Here is a 16,217-nt window from a genome sequence, read left to right as displayed (position 1 = left end):
GCACTTAAAGCAGGTCTGTGTTTCTTCCGAGTTAAATATGAGTGACCTGAAGAGCCAGTTACTCATGTAAAAATGAGGCATAAAAGATAAATTCACGCCCTGGCCAGTGTTGCCGAATGGTTAGAGCATTGGCACAGGCAGTGAAGGGTCTCGGGTTCGATTCCTGGTCAAGGGCATGCACCTGGGTTGCAGGTTCGATTCCAGTCCCTGTTGTGCAGGAGGCAACCAAGCAATGTGTCTCTCTCACATTGACGTTTCTCTCTTTCTATCTCCCCACCATCTCCCCCTCCCTCTAAAAAAAAAAATCAATGGAAAAAGTATCTTCTGGTGAGGGTTAACAACAAAAAGAATAAATTCTTAAATCAGATTTAAATAATCAAATGAAACATCCTTGATTTTGCTAGTTTGCTTTCCCCTTGTTGGAATAAATTATTAGATTGGCTGTGGAGACGCTGGCACCTTAGGCTGTTTCTGAGTACAAGTATGGGTTATGAATTTTGTGGTAAATGTAGGCACACAATATCATTTCAGCTTTAAAAACTGCTAAAAGTTAATAATGATGCTGTTCAGAAAGTTTATAAGGTTTCGCAATCATTGTTTTAACACAGAAATCTGTTTATTAAACCCAACAAAACAAAATTATACCAGCCCTCAATTTTTGAATTTTCATTTAAATAAGCAAACTCTAAATCCACATCTTAAAAGATGTTTGTGCATCTATGTATTTCCAAAATACTCATATTTCAATAAGATTTTTCACATTATATTCACCAACAGTATCACAAAATTTTTTGTTTGTTTTTGTTTTTTGTTTACATAACTTGTAAGGAACAGTCGTTCTAGAAACACTAGAAGAAAAAAGCATAGCAATGTCCACAGTTACAAGAAAAAGTGCACATTACTTGGTCACAATCACAGTCATTACTTGAAAAACTATAACAAGTAGATAAGAAATTTCACTGATGCCTAAACGTATCAAAAACTGAATGACATAAATTTTACATAAAAATAAGGCAAAGTTCAGGAATGCGCAAAGAACTTTTAATCCAACCAAAGCTAAACAACAGAAAAACTGTAAGAGAAGCATTAACTGATGTACTCCCTACATAGCTTAAAAACAGGCTCGCCTCAGTGCACAAAGAAAACACCCTTCATGTGTACCCAACGCTACAAAATCAGAAAGAAGGGCAGAGGATGGGGTCGAGGAGGGGCCGGTCATTTAAGTTGCCACTGCAGCCACCAAGAGTCCCTTACACCATGTTGACCCAGGACTGTAAATCATACATGTCATATCAGGAGAGGCAATGGTCTTTTTGGAAACTATGAAATGGAGAAATGAAAATTAAACTACACATGAGTGCAAATTTTCAGATTGTCACTTGCAACCTCCTAACATTGACATCTACATCCAGTTGCTGCTGGAGGGATGCCTGTCAGACAGAGCAGCGGCTGTGTGGGGTGAGCTGCAGGAAACCAAGGTGCGACCCCCCTCCCCCCCAACGATATGTCTTTTGAAATATTAAACTGTGATGAAAACCTCTACGGCAAAGCTGCAGTGTTGCCTGGGGTCAGCGTGAGTGCAGGCTTCTCCTGGAAGTACTTCCTGATATGACGATGTAAAGAACATAGGCAAGGGTTGTTGTTTTTTCCAGCATCAAGTGTTATTTTTGTAGAAAGAATTTGGAAAGAGGAGAAGGCAAAGGGATGTGGAAAAGGTACTTACAGTAGTTTCTCAAAACAGTTTTCTTTTAGGACCTATGAAAAAGTTACCAAAGTAAAAATGACCATTTTGAATGAAAAACAAGTTTCCTTTTTATAAAAATTACATATATATATATTTTTTTAAAATACAAGATCCTTTTCATTGTGATAACCTGTAACAAGAAATTTTGGCTTTGTGTTTTCTTCTTTGCCAGATCCTGCAGCTTTCAGTCCAATAAGTCAGTAGCAAATTCCACTAATATTTCAGTTGGATCTGGAGCTATTCTTTACACCACAAGCTTCTTCCATTTTATCCTTGAAGTAGGAATCTACAGCCTTTTTTTTTTGGCCCAGACAGTTATGCTGACACGAAAACAAAAAGTAGCAGGCCGGACACACAGCATCTCAAGTGCTTCAGAGGCCAGCGTTCCTTTGAAGCACCTGAACACATCACACTACGGACCCAGGACAAGGTGGCAGAATGGAAGTGTTTCCCTTAAGACTGTGCAGTAGGGCCCTCTCTGCTGGGAAGTCAGAATGTCATTAGTGCAAACGGAGACCTCAGTGATGAGGATGGCCTTCCGAGTCAGTTCTGCTGTAAAATGAGATTTTCCAGTTCATCCGCGGAACGCAGTAAAAATGCAGCTGATTCTCGGTACCCGGCCACCAGCTGCCTCACCGCATTGATCTCGGTGGGACTCAGCTGGGGCCTGGAGCTGGAGCTGCTGGAGGACCCCGAGCTGGGCGCCAGCTGCCTCTTCATGCTGAGATCCGTGGGCCCTAGAGAAATGGTCACAGAATCAGAACACAGTTTTCATTCTGGTACTTTGAACATAAGCATAATTCGTTGTTGACTTAATTCATGTACTCCTTCAGGAGAAGCTGCTGATACCTTTAATCAAAGGCATCTCTCAGCCCTAACCGGTTTGGCTCAGTGGATAGAGCGTCAGCCTGCGGACTGAAAGGTCCCAGGTTCGATTCCGGACGAGGGCATGTACCTTGGTTGCGGGCACATCCCCAGTGGGAGTGTGCAGGAGGCAGCTGATCAATGTTCCTCTCTCATCGATGTTTCTAACTCTATCCATCTCCCTTTCTCTCTGTGAAAAATCAATAATAAAAAAAAGGCATCTCTCAGGCCCAGCCAGTGTGGCTCAGTGGTTGAGTGTCCACCTGTGAACCAGGAGGTCAAGGTTCCATTCTCTGTCAGGGCACGTGCCCGGGTTGTGGGCTCGGTCCCCAGGAGAGAGCGTGCAGGAGACAGACAATCCACCATTCTCTCTCATTATTGTTTCTATCTCTCTCTCCTTCTTCCTCCCTCTCTGAAATAAAATATTTTTTTTAAAAGTTACCACTTTTCTATCTCTCTCTCCCTCTTCCTCCCTCTCTGAAATATTTTTTTAAAAAGTTACCACCCAGAAAGACTAAAGAGCAACACTGATGCAAAATGAGCGGCTGGGCGTTCTCCGGGTCTAATTTCTGGCAATCACCTCTCATGGTGGAAAGACCTTTTCTTTAATGTGTGCCTTTTAGAAAATTCAATGTCGGGTCTACTTCCCACAGGTAGAAGTTTCTCTGACGAGTAAATGACGCGGCTCACAAATGCTTTTCATTTGCTGTTTGTTAAATGATTAGACCCCACCAATTCAGACACATAAACACCCCCGGCTGTAATGCTAATGGTGCCGAGTTACTCATCAACCAGAGGGAACGGAGAGGCTGGGGAGCATGTCACATGTTTAAGTCAACTTGTAAGTGGCACAATATGGACGCGAATCTGGGTACTTTTTCCTTTCAGACCAAGGCTTGCTTCTGTGCGGTTGACTATGATTAAACATGTGGACATAGAGTGAAGTCTGAAGTGTGCAGTAAGCAAATGATTAGTACAAACAATGCCACAAAGACACTGGGCTGGGAACACTGGTTTAGGTCCTGTTCACGTCCCTTCTGTATTTATTTGCAAAAACATGTGTCAAAACTTTTTTCTCTTTTTTTTAAAGTATATTTTATTGATTTTTTACAGAGAGGAAGGGAGAGGGATAGACAGTTAGAAACATCGATGACAGAGAAACATCGATCAGCTGCCTCCTGCACACTCCCTACTGGGGATGTGCCTGCAACCAAGGTACATGCCCTTGACCGGAATCGAACCCGGGACCCTTCAGTCTGCAGGCTGACGCTCTATCCACTGAGCCAAACCGGTTAGGGCAACTTTTTTCTTAACATATATTTAAAGCGAGTCAGATAGCTCTGCCTTCTGACATTTTGTAAATGTTTACTGAATCATTTATATTTCATCATTTCTCATGCATGTACCATGTCTTTATCCAACCACCTGCGAAGGACACTTCAGTTGCTTCCATGTCTTAGCTGCTGTGAATAATGCTGCGAAGAACATAGGGCTACATAGATTTTTTTAAATTTAAATTCTTTATTGTTGAAAATATTACAGATGTCTCCTCCCATTGACCTCTCCCCAGCTGCTCCTCCCCCCCATATATAGATCTATATAAGTGTTTTCCAATTTTTCGGGTTGATACCCAGAAGAGGGATTGCTGGGTCATATGGTAGCGCTATTCCTAGTTTTTTGAGGAACCTCCGGAGTGGCTGAACCAATTTACGTTCCTACCCGAAGTGTAAGTGGATTCCCTTTCTCCACACCCTCTTCAGCACTCACTTCTCTTCTTAAGGCGAACAGCCATTCCAGCGGGCGTGAGGTGGTCTCTCACTGTGGTGGTCATTCGCGTGTCCCTAGAGCAGGTGAGGCTGGGCATCTTTTCATGTGTCTGCTGACCCTCTGGACGCCCTCCTGGGGAAGCCCATTTGTAAATTGGATGGCTTGGTTTTTGTTGAGCTGTGTAAGTTCTTTGTATATTTTGGATATTGACCCCCTTATCAGAGGCATTGTTTGCCTTTTGGTTTTGTTGTCAGGATTTTTTTTTTTTTTTTTGCTTTACAGAAGCTTTTTAGCTTGATGTAGTCCCATTCATTTATTTTTGCTTTTACTTTCCCTGTGTTTGGGGTTAAGTTCACGAAAACCACTCTGAGACCAAGGTCCATACATTTAGTGCCTATGTTTTTTTTCTATATATTTTACTGTTGTCTTTAAACCATGCTGAGTTCATAGCAGGCTAGTTACATTCCCATTTTTCCAACATTTATTGAAGAGGTTTTCCTTTCTCCATTGTATGTTTTTTGCTTCTTTGTCCAAAATTATTAGTTTCCCATGTGTGTGTGGGTTCATTTCTGGGCTCTTAATTCTATTCCATTGGTCTGTGAAAAATGAAATATTGCCATTTGTGACAACATGGATGGATCTTGAGAGTATGATGCTGAGTAAAATAAGATGAAAAAGGACAAGAACCATACGATTTCACCTGATTTCACTTATATGTGGGATATATAAAGCAGAAAGCCATAGCAAACAGACAAACAAGTGCACAGACAACAGTATGGTGTTTACCAGAGGGGACAGGGGTGGGTGGGGTGGGGGGAGGATGGAGAAGGTAAAAGTGGTCAAATTTACGGCCACGGAAAGAGACTAGACTCTGGGTGGTGAACATACAATGCAATATACAGATGGTGTATTACAGAATTGTGTTATTAACCAATGTTGCCCCCAGTAAATTTAATTAGATAAATTTATAGTTTTTTAAAGATCTTCAAATCAGACATTTGTGTTAAGACCTTTTATATCAATTCTTGTTTGATTATTAATAAGACTTTATTATATAGTTAAAGGTAAGAACTGTGACAATGAACACTTAATTGCTATAATTATTAAATTTTCAGCTGGTAATAGATGTGAAGTCCTTGAATATAACTAAGCACTTAACTAAAGGCACGCTCAAAATTGTAATGATTCTGTAACTTGAAAGTATTTCAACAGATTTTTCTAAAGACAGAACTTTTCAGAGAATGGTATTCCTTTCATGAACTAAACCAGGGATGTTATTTTATCCTTCTAGTTCTCCTTGAGGCGTGGAGATAGGTCAAGACATGACCCCGTCCACCCTCTCCGCTGGAGGGAGAAAGAAGGCTTCTGTCAGCCAGGAGGCAATGGTCCCAGGAGAGAGAAATAGCTTCCCTTGGAATTTAATTAGGACAGAGAGGAGACGAGCACACAAGAACTCTGACATCCGAGAGAAACGTATATACACGTCTGCTCTGGCCTTTCAAAGCTTTGGTTACGCAGCAGCAGTTGGCTTCCACTCGTTCACGTTATAAAATCTTGATGCTCACATAACAAGCTGGAAGGGCGAGAGGTAGGGAGGTCACACCTGCAAACAGAAATGACTGAACAAGCATCCAAGCAAATCGTTAACAGCAATCATTCCCCCACGGATACCAAGGGAAGACTATAATAATAAAAGGGTAATATGCTAATTAGACCCGATGTCCTTCCAGACAAAGCTGTAGCAGGTGGGGGCCGAGCCCCTTGCATGAATTTCATGCATTGGGCCTCTAGTATTCAAATAAAATAACTTCTCTTACCCCAAAGAGAACTGGAGCCCTGGTCCCACCGTGAGCATCATGAGCTACTTAAAAAATTTTTTTTTAACTTTCAGGAATCCCAGGACCATGCAAATCTTTATGAAAGAAAACGGAAAGGGTTTTGCTTTCAGCTCTGTAAGTCTCTAGTGCCTGGTTGCCTGACTGCGTCATTGGAAGGTGTACCATTTTGTGATGGTTTTGCTGCCAAGTTGCTGTTAGGTGCTCTCAACTGGGATTGAGAAAGGGTGGGATTAGGGCTCCAGTTCTCTTTGGGGTAAGAGAAATTATTTTATTTGAATATAGCCATCCCTTGGTATCCATGGGAATAATTCCAGGACCTCTGAGGATACCAAAATCTGTGATGTCCAAGTCGCTTATATAAAATGGCATAGTATCTGCATATCCTTCCATATACTTTCAATCATTTCTGTATTACTTAATACCTGATACCATGTAAGTGCTATGTAAATAGTTGTGCTGTATTATTTAGGGGAAAATGACCAAGTCAGTGTGTGTTTTGTACAGATGCAGCCATCATTGGCCTACCTATGTAGGAGATGTCGGCAACAACATAACTTTTTCTGTCTTCAAATATTTCCCATCTGGGTTGGTTAAATCTGTGGAAATGGAATCTGGACTGCAGTTTATGATTACTCTCCACCTCTGGCTCAAGGAGATAAACTTCCAAACGAAGACAGGGCTTCCACTTTTTTACTCAGATCACTATTAACACATTTCGTACTGCTCAGGAGTTTTCTCGTGTCTCGCGCGCCATCTGTCAAGGACCGCTCACGAGTGTTCTCGTTTTTCACGCCCATGGAAAAAGGAGCGAATCTAGATACTTATGTAAATTTTGTTTGGTCCCTCTTCATAGAGGAAAATGTTTTACGCAGTACCATACGTTAAAAAAGTACTAGGAACTTTAATTGTTTTTGTAAATAAAAATGTTATAATTATTGAAAAACAACATCGAAAGTGCATTATGATGATTTAAATAACGTGCAGTTTGCCCAAAAACGTGCGGTCCCTGGCGTATGTCTTAGAGATTTCTATGCGGTACGCAATGTGTTAACACAGGCAACTCTATAGATAGCTCAGTAATTTAGTAGCCATCCACACCTGTAACTGTTTTCTGGAAGAAAGTTGACTGCTTTTGGATCTACAGGCTCAGGATTGCATATATAAATGAAAACCACAAAAAATTATTTTGGATGAGTGTTTATTCAAAACTTCCAAGTTATTAGATTAGACAGGGAAGCAAAAATATTCACAAGTGGACAAATTATTGCCCACTTCTCCCCTCAGAGCCTCTCAACATCTGGGCGCGGACAGCAGAGCAGGATGACCGCCCGTTTTAAAGCAGGTGAAACTGAGCCCTGACAGGTTCACTGGCTTGTCCGAAGCCATAAAGAGAGCCTGGCCCTTTGTCCTGCACCGCCGTGGCCCAGCTCGGAGGAAACGTGAGTATTAGGTAGAGAAGGGCGGCTGCCCCAGAGGAAGGCAAGCAAAGGTGTGGTGTGTAGGGACGGCCTGCTGGCTGGAGCGAGTGGTGATCGGGCTGTTTATTTTAAACCATAATTTATTTCTATTTAAAAATGTTCAAGAGACTACAAGCGGCCAAGGGCCCAAAGATGCCCAGGTTTAACACGAGGTCATACTGAGGTGGCGGCTGTTGGTTCGTTCATGGCTAGAGCCTCAATTTGATCCTGGTTGTCCCTGCCCCAGTCATCCCTCTAGTTGGGTAGCAGTGGTTTCCTGACTCCCAGCATCTGTTATAAAAGTCTGCAACATGCTCCTGGCAATATGCTTTGAAACCAGGTCCTGCGATGATCAGCTTGGGTACCTGAGATGATGCTGGGTAATCCTGGACTCATAAAATGGGTTTGGAAGTGTTTCCTTCGCTTCTATTTTGTGGATGAGTTTGATGGAACTCACCAGAAAAGCCTGGGCTTTTGTTGGAAGATTTGGTTATTGATTCAATCTCCGTACTAGTAATTATTCTGTCAAATTTCCTATTTCTTCATAATTCAGTCTTGGTCGATTATGTTTCTAGCAATTTATCCATTTTCTTCTAGACTGTCCAATTTGTTGGCGTATAATTATCCATAGTAGTCTCTTATGATCCTATATATTTCAGTGGTATCAATTGTAATGTGTTCTCTTTTCAATTTTGATTTTTTGAGTCATGTCTTTTTCTTAGCAAGTCTACGAAAGTATTATAGATTCTGTTTATCTTTTCAACAGTCCCAGTCTCTATTTTATTTACTTCTGCTCTGGACTTTGTTATTTCCTTTCTTCTACTAACTGTGGGCTTTCTTTTTCTAGTCCTTGAGTTGTAAAGTTGACTTGTCTGAGGAGGGCATTTATTGCTACAGAATTGCCTCTTAGAAGTGCATTGCAGATTAGTTACTTCCACTTAAAGGGGAAGCTTTGCAATTGAGCAGTGAAAACAATTTTGAAAGATGGGAATTTACTTAAGCCCTTACATCAAGGACCAAAAAAAAATTGCTGAGCCTGTAGTGTGTGCTCAGTTAATATATCAACTAGAAATTTGTGTGGGAAGTTTATAAAGCAGCTAATCATTACTTGTGATCAAACAACGTTGGTCATCAGCAAAATAACTTGAGCACAGCAAAAGCTTCACATAAAAGCACTATTCTGCCTTGTAGTTTTAGATTAACTTAATCAAGAAACTTTGTCATTTCTGTAGCAAAATTTCCAAAGCCATTCATTGTTTGTTAATAATGTGAGAACAGTTCTTTTCAGTCTTAGCCCTGACCTGAGAAAAATTGCAATACAACTTTACCATGATGATCTGATTCTATTTCTGACAAAATTTCATAGAAGTGATGATGAAATGAGAACAAATGAAGTTGACACTACTGTTTCAACAACACATAATAGATGCAAACGTTTTCTACAATTTACCTGCTGATAAATAGTTCAAGGAATTACCAGCTGCCTTATGTTTTAACGAACTTTGTAAATTTGTCCAAACAAGCCTATTTTCGCTTCACCCTTCTTAGCAAATTCTACTTCAGGTTGTACTGAATTCGTTTTCTTCTTTAACTTTGAAAATGTATTCAGCTAAAGTTGTTTCATTCATATTATGCATAGATGCTAATTCTTCTGTCACTTCAAACTCAGAGTACACAAGAGATTAGTATCAACAACATCTCAACTTATTAAAAAACAAGAAAAACCACTTGAAATCAGTTGAATTGCTTTTTTAAATTGACTATTGATATTGTCAATATCTCAATTTCTTCAACTCTTCAAGCAGTTTTTGTCATAATGCTAACAAACAAGTTTGTTTTCTCTGGACATATTCCTTCAGTCACTGTGAGCAAACAATTTAATAAACTCACCATCGGTAGGTATGTGACTTCCCCTGCTTGACTTAATCCATGAACCACTTGTAAACTTACTTTGATTGCAGGCTCATTTTATATTTTGATCAGATGTTTAATAGAGGTATTTTATCAGTATTTTCATACTTTTCTGCCAAAGGGTGAAAAAAGTAACCGTTACTCTCAGCATTGAGGCAAAATCGCTAATGCCTCTGAAACACTCAACATAAGGCCTGGATTACAGCAGATACTAGAGTCAGTATGCTAATGACTTGCATTTATATTCGCAAGTCATTGCAATATAATTTGCCTAAAAAGGCAATACTGTTCTGGATGATAGGATTACAGAAGCATCACAAAATGAGCCTGGTGCTTTCCACTTCCTTTTCTTCTCCTCTCTTTTAGATCTGTTTGTGGAATGTGATTACTTAGTCCTTCAAGTTTGAGTAAAATTCATTTGTAAACCATTTGGGTCTGATTTTTTAATGGATAGAGTTTTGTTTTTTTTTAAAAAATATATATTTTATTGATTTTTTTACAGAGAGGAAGGGAGAGGGATAGAGAGTTAGAAACATCGATGAGAGAGAAACATCGATCAGCTGCCTCCTGCACACTCCCCACTGGGGATGTGCCCGCAACCAAGGTACATGCCCTTGACCGGAATCGAACCTGGGACCCTTGAGTCCGCAGGCCGACGCTCTATCCACTGAGCCAAACCGGCCAGGGCTGGATAGAGTTTTACAATAATGATTCAATATGTTTAATCATCAAAAATACATTTGGAATAGCTATTCCTTTGTGTATTGGTCAATTATATACTTGTAAAAGATAATATCATATCTAAATTGTCAGGTATGCCATCACAAAGGTATAAACATTTTTATTTGTTCCTTTATTTGAATTCCTATTATTTTAAGCTTCCTTTATCTTGGTTCATCTTCTCATATTTTTTTTTAAATCTTTCAAAGATTCTGCTTTTGATTTTGTTGGTCTTCTCTATTCTTTGTTTTCTATTTAATTTCTCCATTTATTTTCTTCTGTAGTTTGCATTTTCTGTTTCTAACTTCTTGAGTTAAATGAGTAGCTTCTTAATTTTCTAATGTGAGTACCAAACCAGTTTTCTGTCCCACTAATTACAAATATTTCTGAACACAATGCTATCAGTATATTAAGTCTTTGGTTGTCATCAGTTGCTTAAGTGGTCAATATGTTAGAAAGAATGTGTATTACCAGATAGTTGGGGTAGGTTCTAGATATAACCAGATTACATTTTAATTATTTTTTCAAATCTAAATTATTTTTTCTGTCCATTAGTTTCTGAGAGAAGTGTGTTGAAAGTCAATGACTATGATTGTGGATGTGTCATTTTCTTCTTGTAATTAATTAATTGGAGGTTATGTTATTGGGGCACATAGTTTCTAGACAATTGTGACTTTCTGAAAAATGATTTCCCTTCATTATAACGTAACACATCTTTTATACTCCAAAGCTTTTTTCTTAAAAGACCGTTTTTGGCATATATATGTACAAATATTTCCTTTACTCTTGGAAGATTGTTTTATATGGGTCTATTTTCTCAAATTAGAGCTACATTTTACTTATGCATCTGTCCCTTAACAAATAATAGATTACAACAGAAAAAAACATGGAGTGATCCCAGGCCTAATAGTAACGCCATTGTTAGGGGTTTGAGTGGGAGAGATGGTCAGATGCTACAGTTCAGTGGAAATGTTTGTCTCCTCTGAGGTCTATGTCAAACTGAAGCCATCTTTAAACCCATTTAGGTCTGCTGTAATTCTAACGATTGTTCGGTCAAATACTTTACTCCTCTCCACTTCATCACATTTACCCTTCTCTACTTAAAGGCTGGTTAATCAACATTAGGTTACCAAGGAACAGGGTGTTTATAAAGTAGGTAACAATATGCTGGTATCCGTATTCTACAGACATTTAAGAAAACACAAAAAGCAAGATACAGATCGCTGTCAAGGCCAGGTAGCTGGTTACGGCATTATGCCAGGAGAAAAGGGGAGTATATAGGTCCCCCCTCCCCTCCCCCCAATTATGTCTTATTTCTAGAAAAACTAAAAATCAAACACTGACAGCAATTATAGGTAAAGTTACAGCTCCATCATGAGTGTTTACTTTAGATTATAATAGTCAATATCCCATACATTTTAAAAAATTACACACCCGATTGTCCTGAGACAAATTTAGCTGAATCTTCATATACCTCAAAATGTAAATCTCTTGGACCTGTCTTTAAAAACCCATCTATTAAAATTTCCCTTTTCAGGTCCTTCTGTATTTCATCTTATTTCATTTTTCGCATCTAAGTGTATCTTATTCAGAGAAAAACCGTAAACATCTCAATATTTTTGTTCTCATCTCACTGACTGTCTCTACACAATCAATTAGGAAAGACTCAGTCCTTTCCCCCATCGGCCTTCTTAGTTGTTCGTCTATTTATATTTGCTAATTTCTGGCACTCAGCGCATGGCCTTCCCATTTGACCTCCCAATTCAGTGTTTTGCAGAGTCCTGATAAATCATTCTGATGAACTAGGATGATCTGAAAGTGAGTCACTTTCCCAGTAGTCTTAGAGATTTGTGAGGGGAAAGACTCTTAGCAGGCTTCTCTTTCTGCATACTTTTGGCTTGTGGGAAAAATACAAATATTGCAGTAAAGAAAGAGAGGAGTTAGCTTCAGTTGAATCAATTACACTACATGAGAGCATAATGAATTCTTATATATGTACTTATATGCTTATATAGTTTTTTGTTTTCAAGCAACAGGAAACAGTTCCTAAAACCAGAAAACAAAAGTGTTCATTCCTTGGTTTTCAGAGAGCTCAGACTCAGGTTCTACCTTTTTGGGCCACTATTAGTTTTATCTTTCCAATGATTCCCACAGATGAATGGGAAATATAGTAACAAGGATCAACATACGATAAAAACCTCCAGAATATCCTCAGTAAAGATTAGAGATTTGTTTTATTCTTTTACACTTTTATTATTGTTCCATTTTTATGTAAGCCTAATGGTAACCACAAAGAACCTATAGCAGATTGACTAACAAAAGAAACAGAGCATACCACTTCAGAAAATCACCAATTTACAAAGATAGATAAACAAAACAATCAGGAATAAGTTCGTAAATCCTCATCTATAATAACTGATAATTCTCACTTCCTAGACTAGTAGAACATTCTGAATTCCCCAAGAGAGCTCTTTCCTGAGTAGCAGAGGGCTGGTGAGGCCAGTCAAATTTAACGGACACGTTCAGACATTCCCAGAGGACATGCCGAAGGGAGTTGTGTAAGGAAAACAACAAGCCAACCATAATAAACTCATGCCACCTGGACAGTCCTGAATGGTATACCAGCAGGCTCAAGAAGGAGTCTCCTTTTCATTCCCCTGCTTCAGTGAGAAGGCACAACTCAAAATTCTCAAAAGGATCTGCAGTACATAAAGACGCCTTTTACTGGAGAGAACAGGCTTTTAGAAAGCTGATGCCAGGAAGAGCTGGCCGATATTGAGCTGCAAAGCCAATGCCATGCGCTGGCAGTTCAGGGCAAACACGGGGCGCTCACCTCTCCTTTTCTCAGAGACCCTTGACCTTCAGAAATGGGTGAAAGATTGAGGGCTCCCGAAAACCCGAAAGAGGCTGCACTCACTTTCCTTTAACATTTCCAGCAAGTGAGTAACATCAATCCCAATCATTAAAAGTTCGGGTTTGCTTCCTGCAAACGTCAAGGATATTCTTTTTAAATGTGTTTTGTCAAGAAATTCAATCTAAAAATAGAAAGTCTCACATGTGTGCCCTCAGGAAAACAAAAGTCATGAAGGACTGGTTTACAGAAAACTGATGATACTGGAATTGTCTTCAATGCTATAGGTTGGCATAGAGAAGGCCAAGAGACATATGAAAACATGCTCAAAGTCACTAAACATCTGAGAGATGCAAATAAAAACAATGCAGTACCATCTCATACCTGTCAGAATGGCTATCATCAAAAATCAACAAACGACAAGTGCTGGTGAGGATGTGGAGAAAAAGGAACCCTCGTGAACTGCTGGTGGGAATGCAGACTGCAGCCACTACTGGAAAACAGTATGCAGTTTTCTCAAAAAATTAAAAATGGAACTGCCATTTGACCCAGTGATCCCACTTCTAAGAATATATCCCAGGAAATCAGACAGGATATATACACCCCCATGTTCATAACAGCACAATTTACCATAGCTAAGATATGGGAACAGTTTAAGTTCCCATCAGATGAGTGGATTAAAAATCTGTGGTACATCTACACAATGGAATACTACACAGCTGTGAAAAAGAAGGAACTCTTACCATTTGCAACAGCATGGATGGATCTGGAGAGCATTAATGCTAAGTGAAATAAGCCAGTCAGAGGAAGATATATATCACATGATCTCACTCATTTGTGGAATATAATGAACATAAACTGATGAACAAAAATAGATACAGAGACAGAAAAGCATTGAACAGTCAAACCTCGGAGGGAAGGCAGCGGGTGGGAGGTAAGAGAGCAACCAAAGGACTTGTATGCATGCATATAAGCATACCCAATGGACACAGACACTAGGGAGAAGTCTAGGGGGGGAAAAGGAGATGTATGTAATACTTTAATCAATAAAAAATTTTAAAAATGCTAGAGGTTGTCTCCTGTCAACCTTGGAAAGTTTTGCTTATGGATTCCAGAGGCATGAACAAAAACGACCCAGGTTGTTGGCCTTGCAAAATGAGCTAAATTGAGCCTTGTTTGTATAACTGGACTGTTTGTGTCTCCATTTTTTTAACAGAATCTGACTGAACTCTCCTCTTTACAGTCCCTGCCCAGACTCCCAGCCACTCACCTGTAGCTTGCTACCATTTGCTTGTTCTGAATTGTTATTCCAGAATAAACTCACCGTTTTAGCTTGCCTCAGTTTACCTCTTTAGGTCAATAGTTTTTAGTTTTACAAATCCCAGCCAATGTCAAAGAGGTTTTAAATATCTATATTACAATTTATTAGCAATTCTTAGAATCCTAAAATAACTGAAACCAAAGGACTTGTATGCAGGCATATAAGCATAACCAATGGACACCAGGGGGGTGAGGGCATGAGTGGGGGGACATGGGGAGGATAAGGACACATATGTAATACCTTAATAAAGAAAAATCTGATAAGATAAATGGAAAAAATAATCTTTAAGTGAACTCACTGATAAACTTACCCTGACCAATTTCAGTGAAATGGTGGGGAGAAGCCATTTACAGTGGATTGAAGAGTGAATGGTTGATGAGAAGTGAAGGCAGTAAATAAACAGAAGCACCTCTTTGAAAATCTCAAGTGAGAAGTGACATTTCCAAATGCTGGTGCCTAGGGACAGCACTGTCCGTGTACAATGCCAGCTACGCATTATGGACCAGCTCTGGGGGGTGGGTAAATCTTAAGGCCAGGCCTCCTTCAATTCCTAACTACAGGCCAGGATCCAAAGAACCTTTTTAGCCACAAATCCTGAATGTTGGTGGGGAATAAAGATAATGAATGTCAAGATTCGGGCAAACTAGCAATTGCCATACAAATGTTAGTTATTATGGCCATTATTCCTACAATTTGGTCTTGTTAGATTTCCGTCTGCCCATCAGCCCAGTGTATATCAGATTTGAAAAACAAATTGAAGTCTGCCCAGTGGAGCTCATGGAAGGGAAAGCTCAGTAGCTGACTTACGTCTCATGTATATAATTTACACTTGAGATCCCCGGGATCACACAGCGAACCACAGCTGCCCCCTGTAGACGGCTCAGTGTGAACTTCCCGATAGGAAGAAAGCAGCCTGGAGTCCTGTGCAATTGGATGTGATCATAACTGGAGGATTGGCTGCTTGCTTGCTTCTCACTTCAGTTGGGTAATTTGAATAAACTCTTCATGCAAATTGCAACTGCTGTCATTTTGATAACACTCCCACTTGAAAATCTGGGTTGTTGGGGGCAGACTCTTGCCAGCTCTAAACAAATGGAGGTTGGCTAATGGAGGGTTTGAAGGGCACCCTGTCCAGGCTACCAGGTCTCTGCCACGGGCAGGCTTTTCCTACCGCCACTGTATTCAAAATTATACCACACCCGGGAGCCGTCCTCTTTCATCCACAGAATCCATCTACTCAGGTTAGTCTTTCTTCTTTCCTGATTCCTTTATCAAAGAGAAGCCCTTCACCCTGCCCTCCGATATACATAAATAATTCTCTTTGTGGCTTTTTGATTTGGGGCAGCACATGTTCTATTTTTTAAAAAGGTATTCATTATGTCACTACAGTGGAGCACTCCTATGTCTGGCCTTATTCAGGAGACGTCACCGTGAACGAGGCAGAGTTTCAGCTTTGAAGGAGTGCATAGGGAAAATATTTGAAAACATGTCACAAGTCAGTGAGTGAAGTGCTAGAATAAAGGCACATGTAGGAAAGTGACTCATCTCCCAAAGGGTGGGAGGTAGCCAGGTGAAGTTTCACAGAGGAAGTGCTATTTAATCAGAGTCCTAAAGGATTTTGAGATGTAGACAAGAAGAGGACAAATGTTTTATCTCTAATTGATCTGTCAGTTTCTTGAGGTCCGTGATTTTGCCTTCCTCAACCTTGTTTCTCAAAGTAGTGGCTATAGACAGACTGTTTGCA

The 16,217-nt window shown here is 39.8% G+C and overlaps 1 protein-coding gene across 5 annotated transcripts in view; it reads right to left on the bottom strand.

Moving 5' to 3' along the window:
* Positions 1-603: 603 nt before the first annotated feature.
* NOL4 (nucleolar protein 4) overlaps positions 604-16,217 on the bottom strand; it is a 228,959-nt gene continuing 213,345 nt past the window's right edge. For all 5 annotated transcript variants that reach the window (XM_014542009.1, XM_014542011.1, XM_014542010.1 and 2 more), the window contains one exon: positions 604-2,481. In XM_014542009.1, the coding sequence (XP_014397495.1) occupies positions 2,288-2,481 (194 nt within the window). In that variant the 3' untranslated portion in view covers positions 604-2,287. The remainder of the gene's footprint in view (positions 2,482-16,217) is intronic.

Source organism: Myotis brandtii, unplaced genomic scaffold, assembly GCF_000412655.1.
Source record: "Myotis brandtii unplaced genomic scaffold, ASM41265v1 scaffold289, whole genome shotgun sequence".
NCBI classification, from domain to species: Eukaryota; Metazoa; Chordata; class Mammalia; order Chiroptera; family Vespertilionidae; genus Myotis; species Myotis brandtii.
The sequence above is the reverse complement of the archived record's forward strand: the minus strand, read 5'-3'. Positions and strand labels throughout refer to the sequence as shown.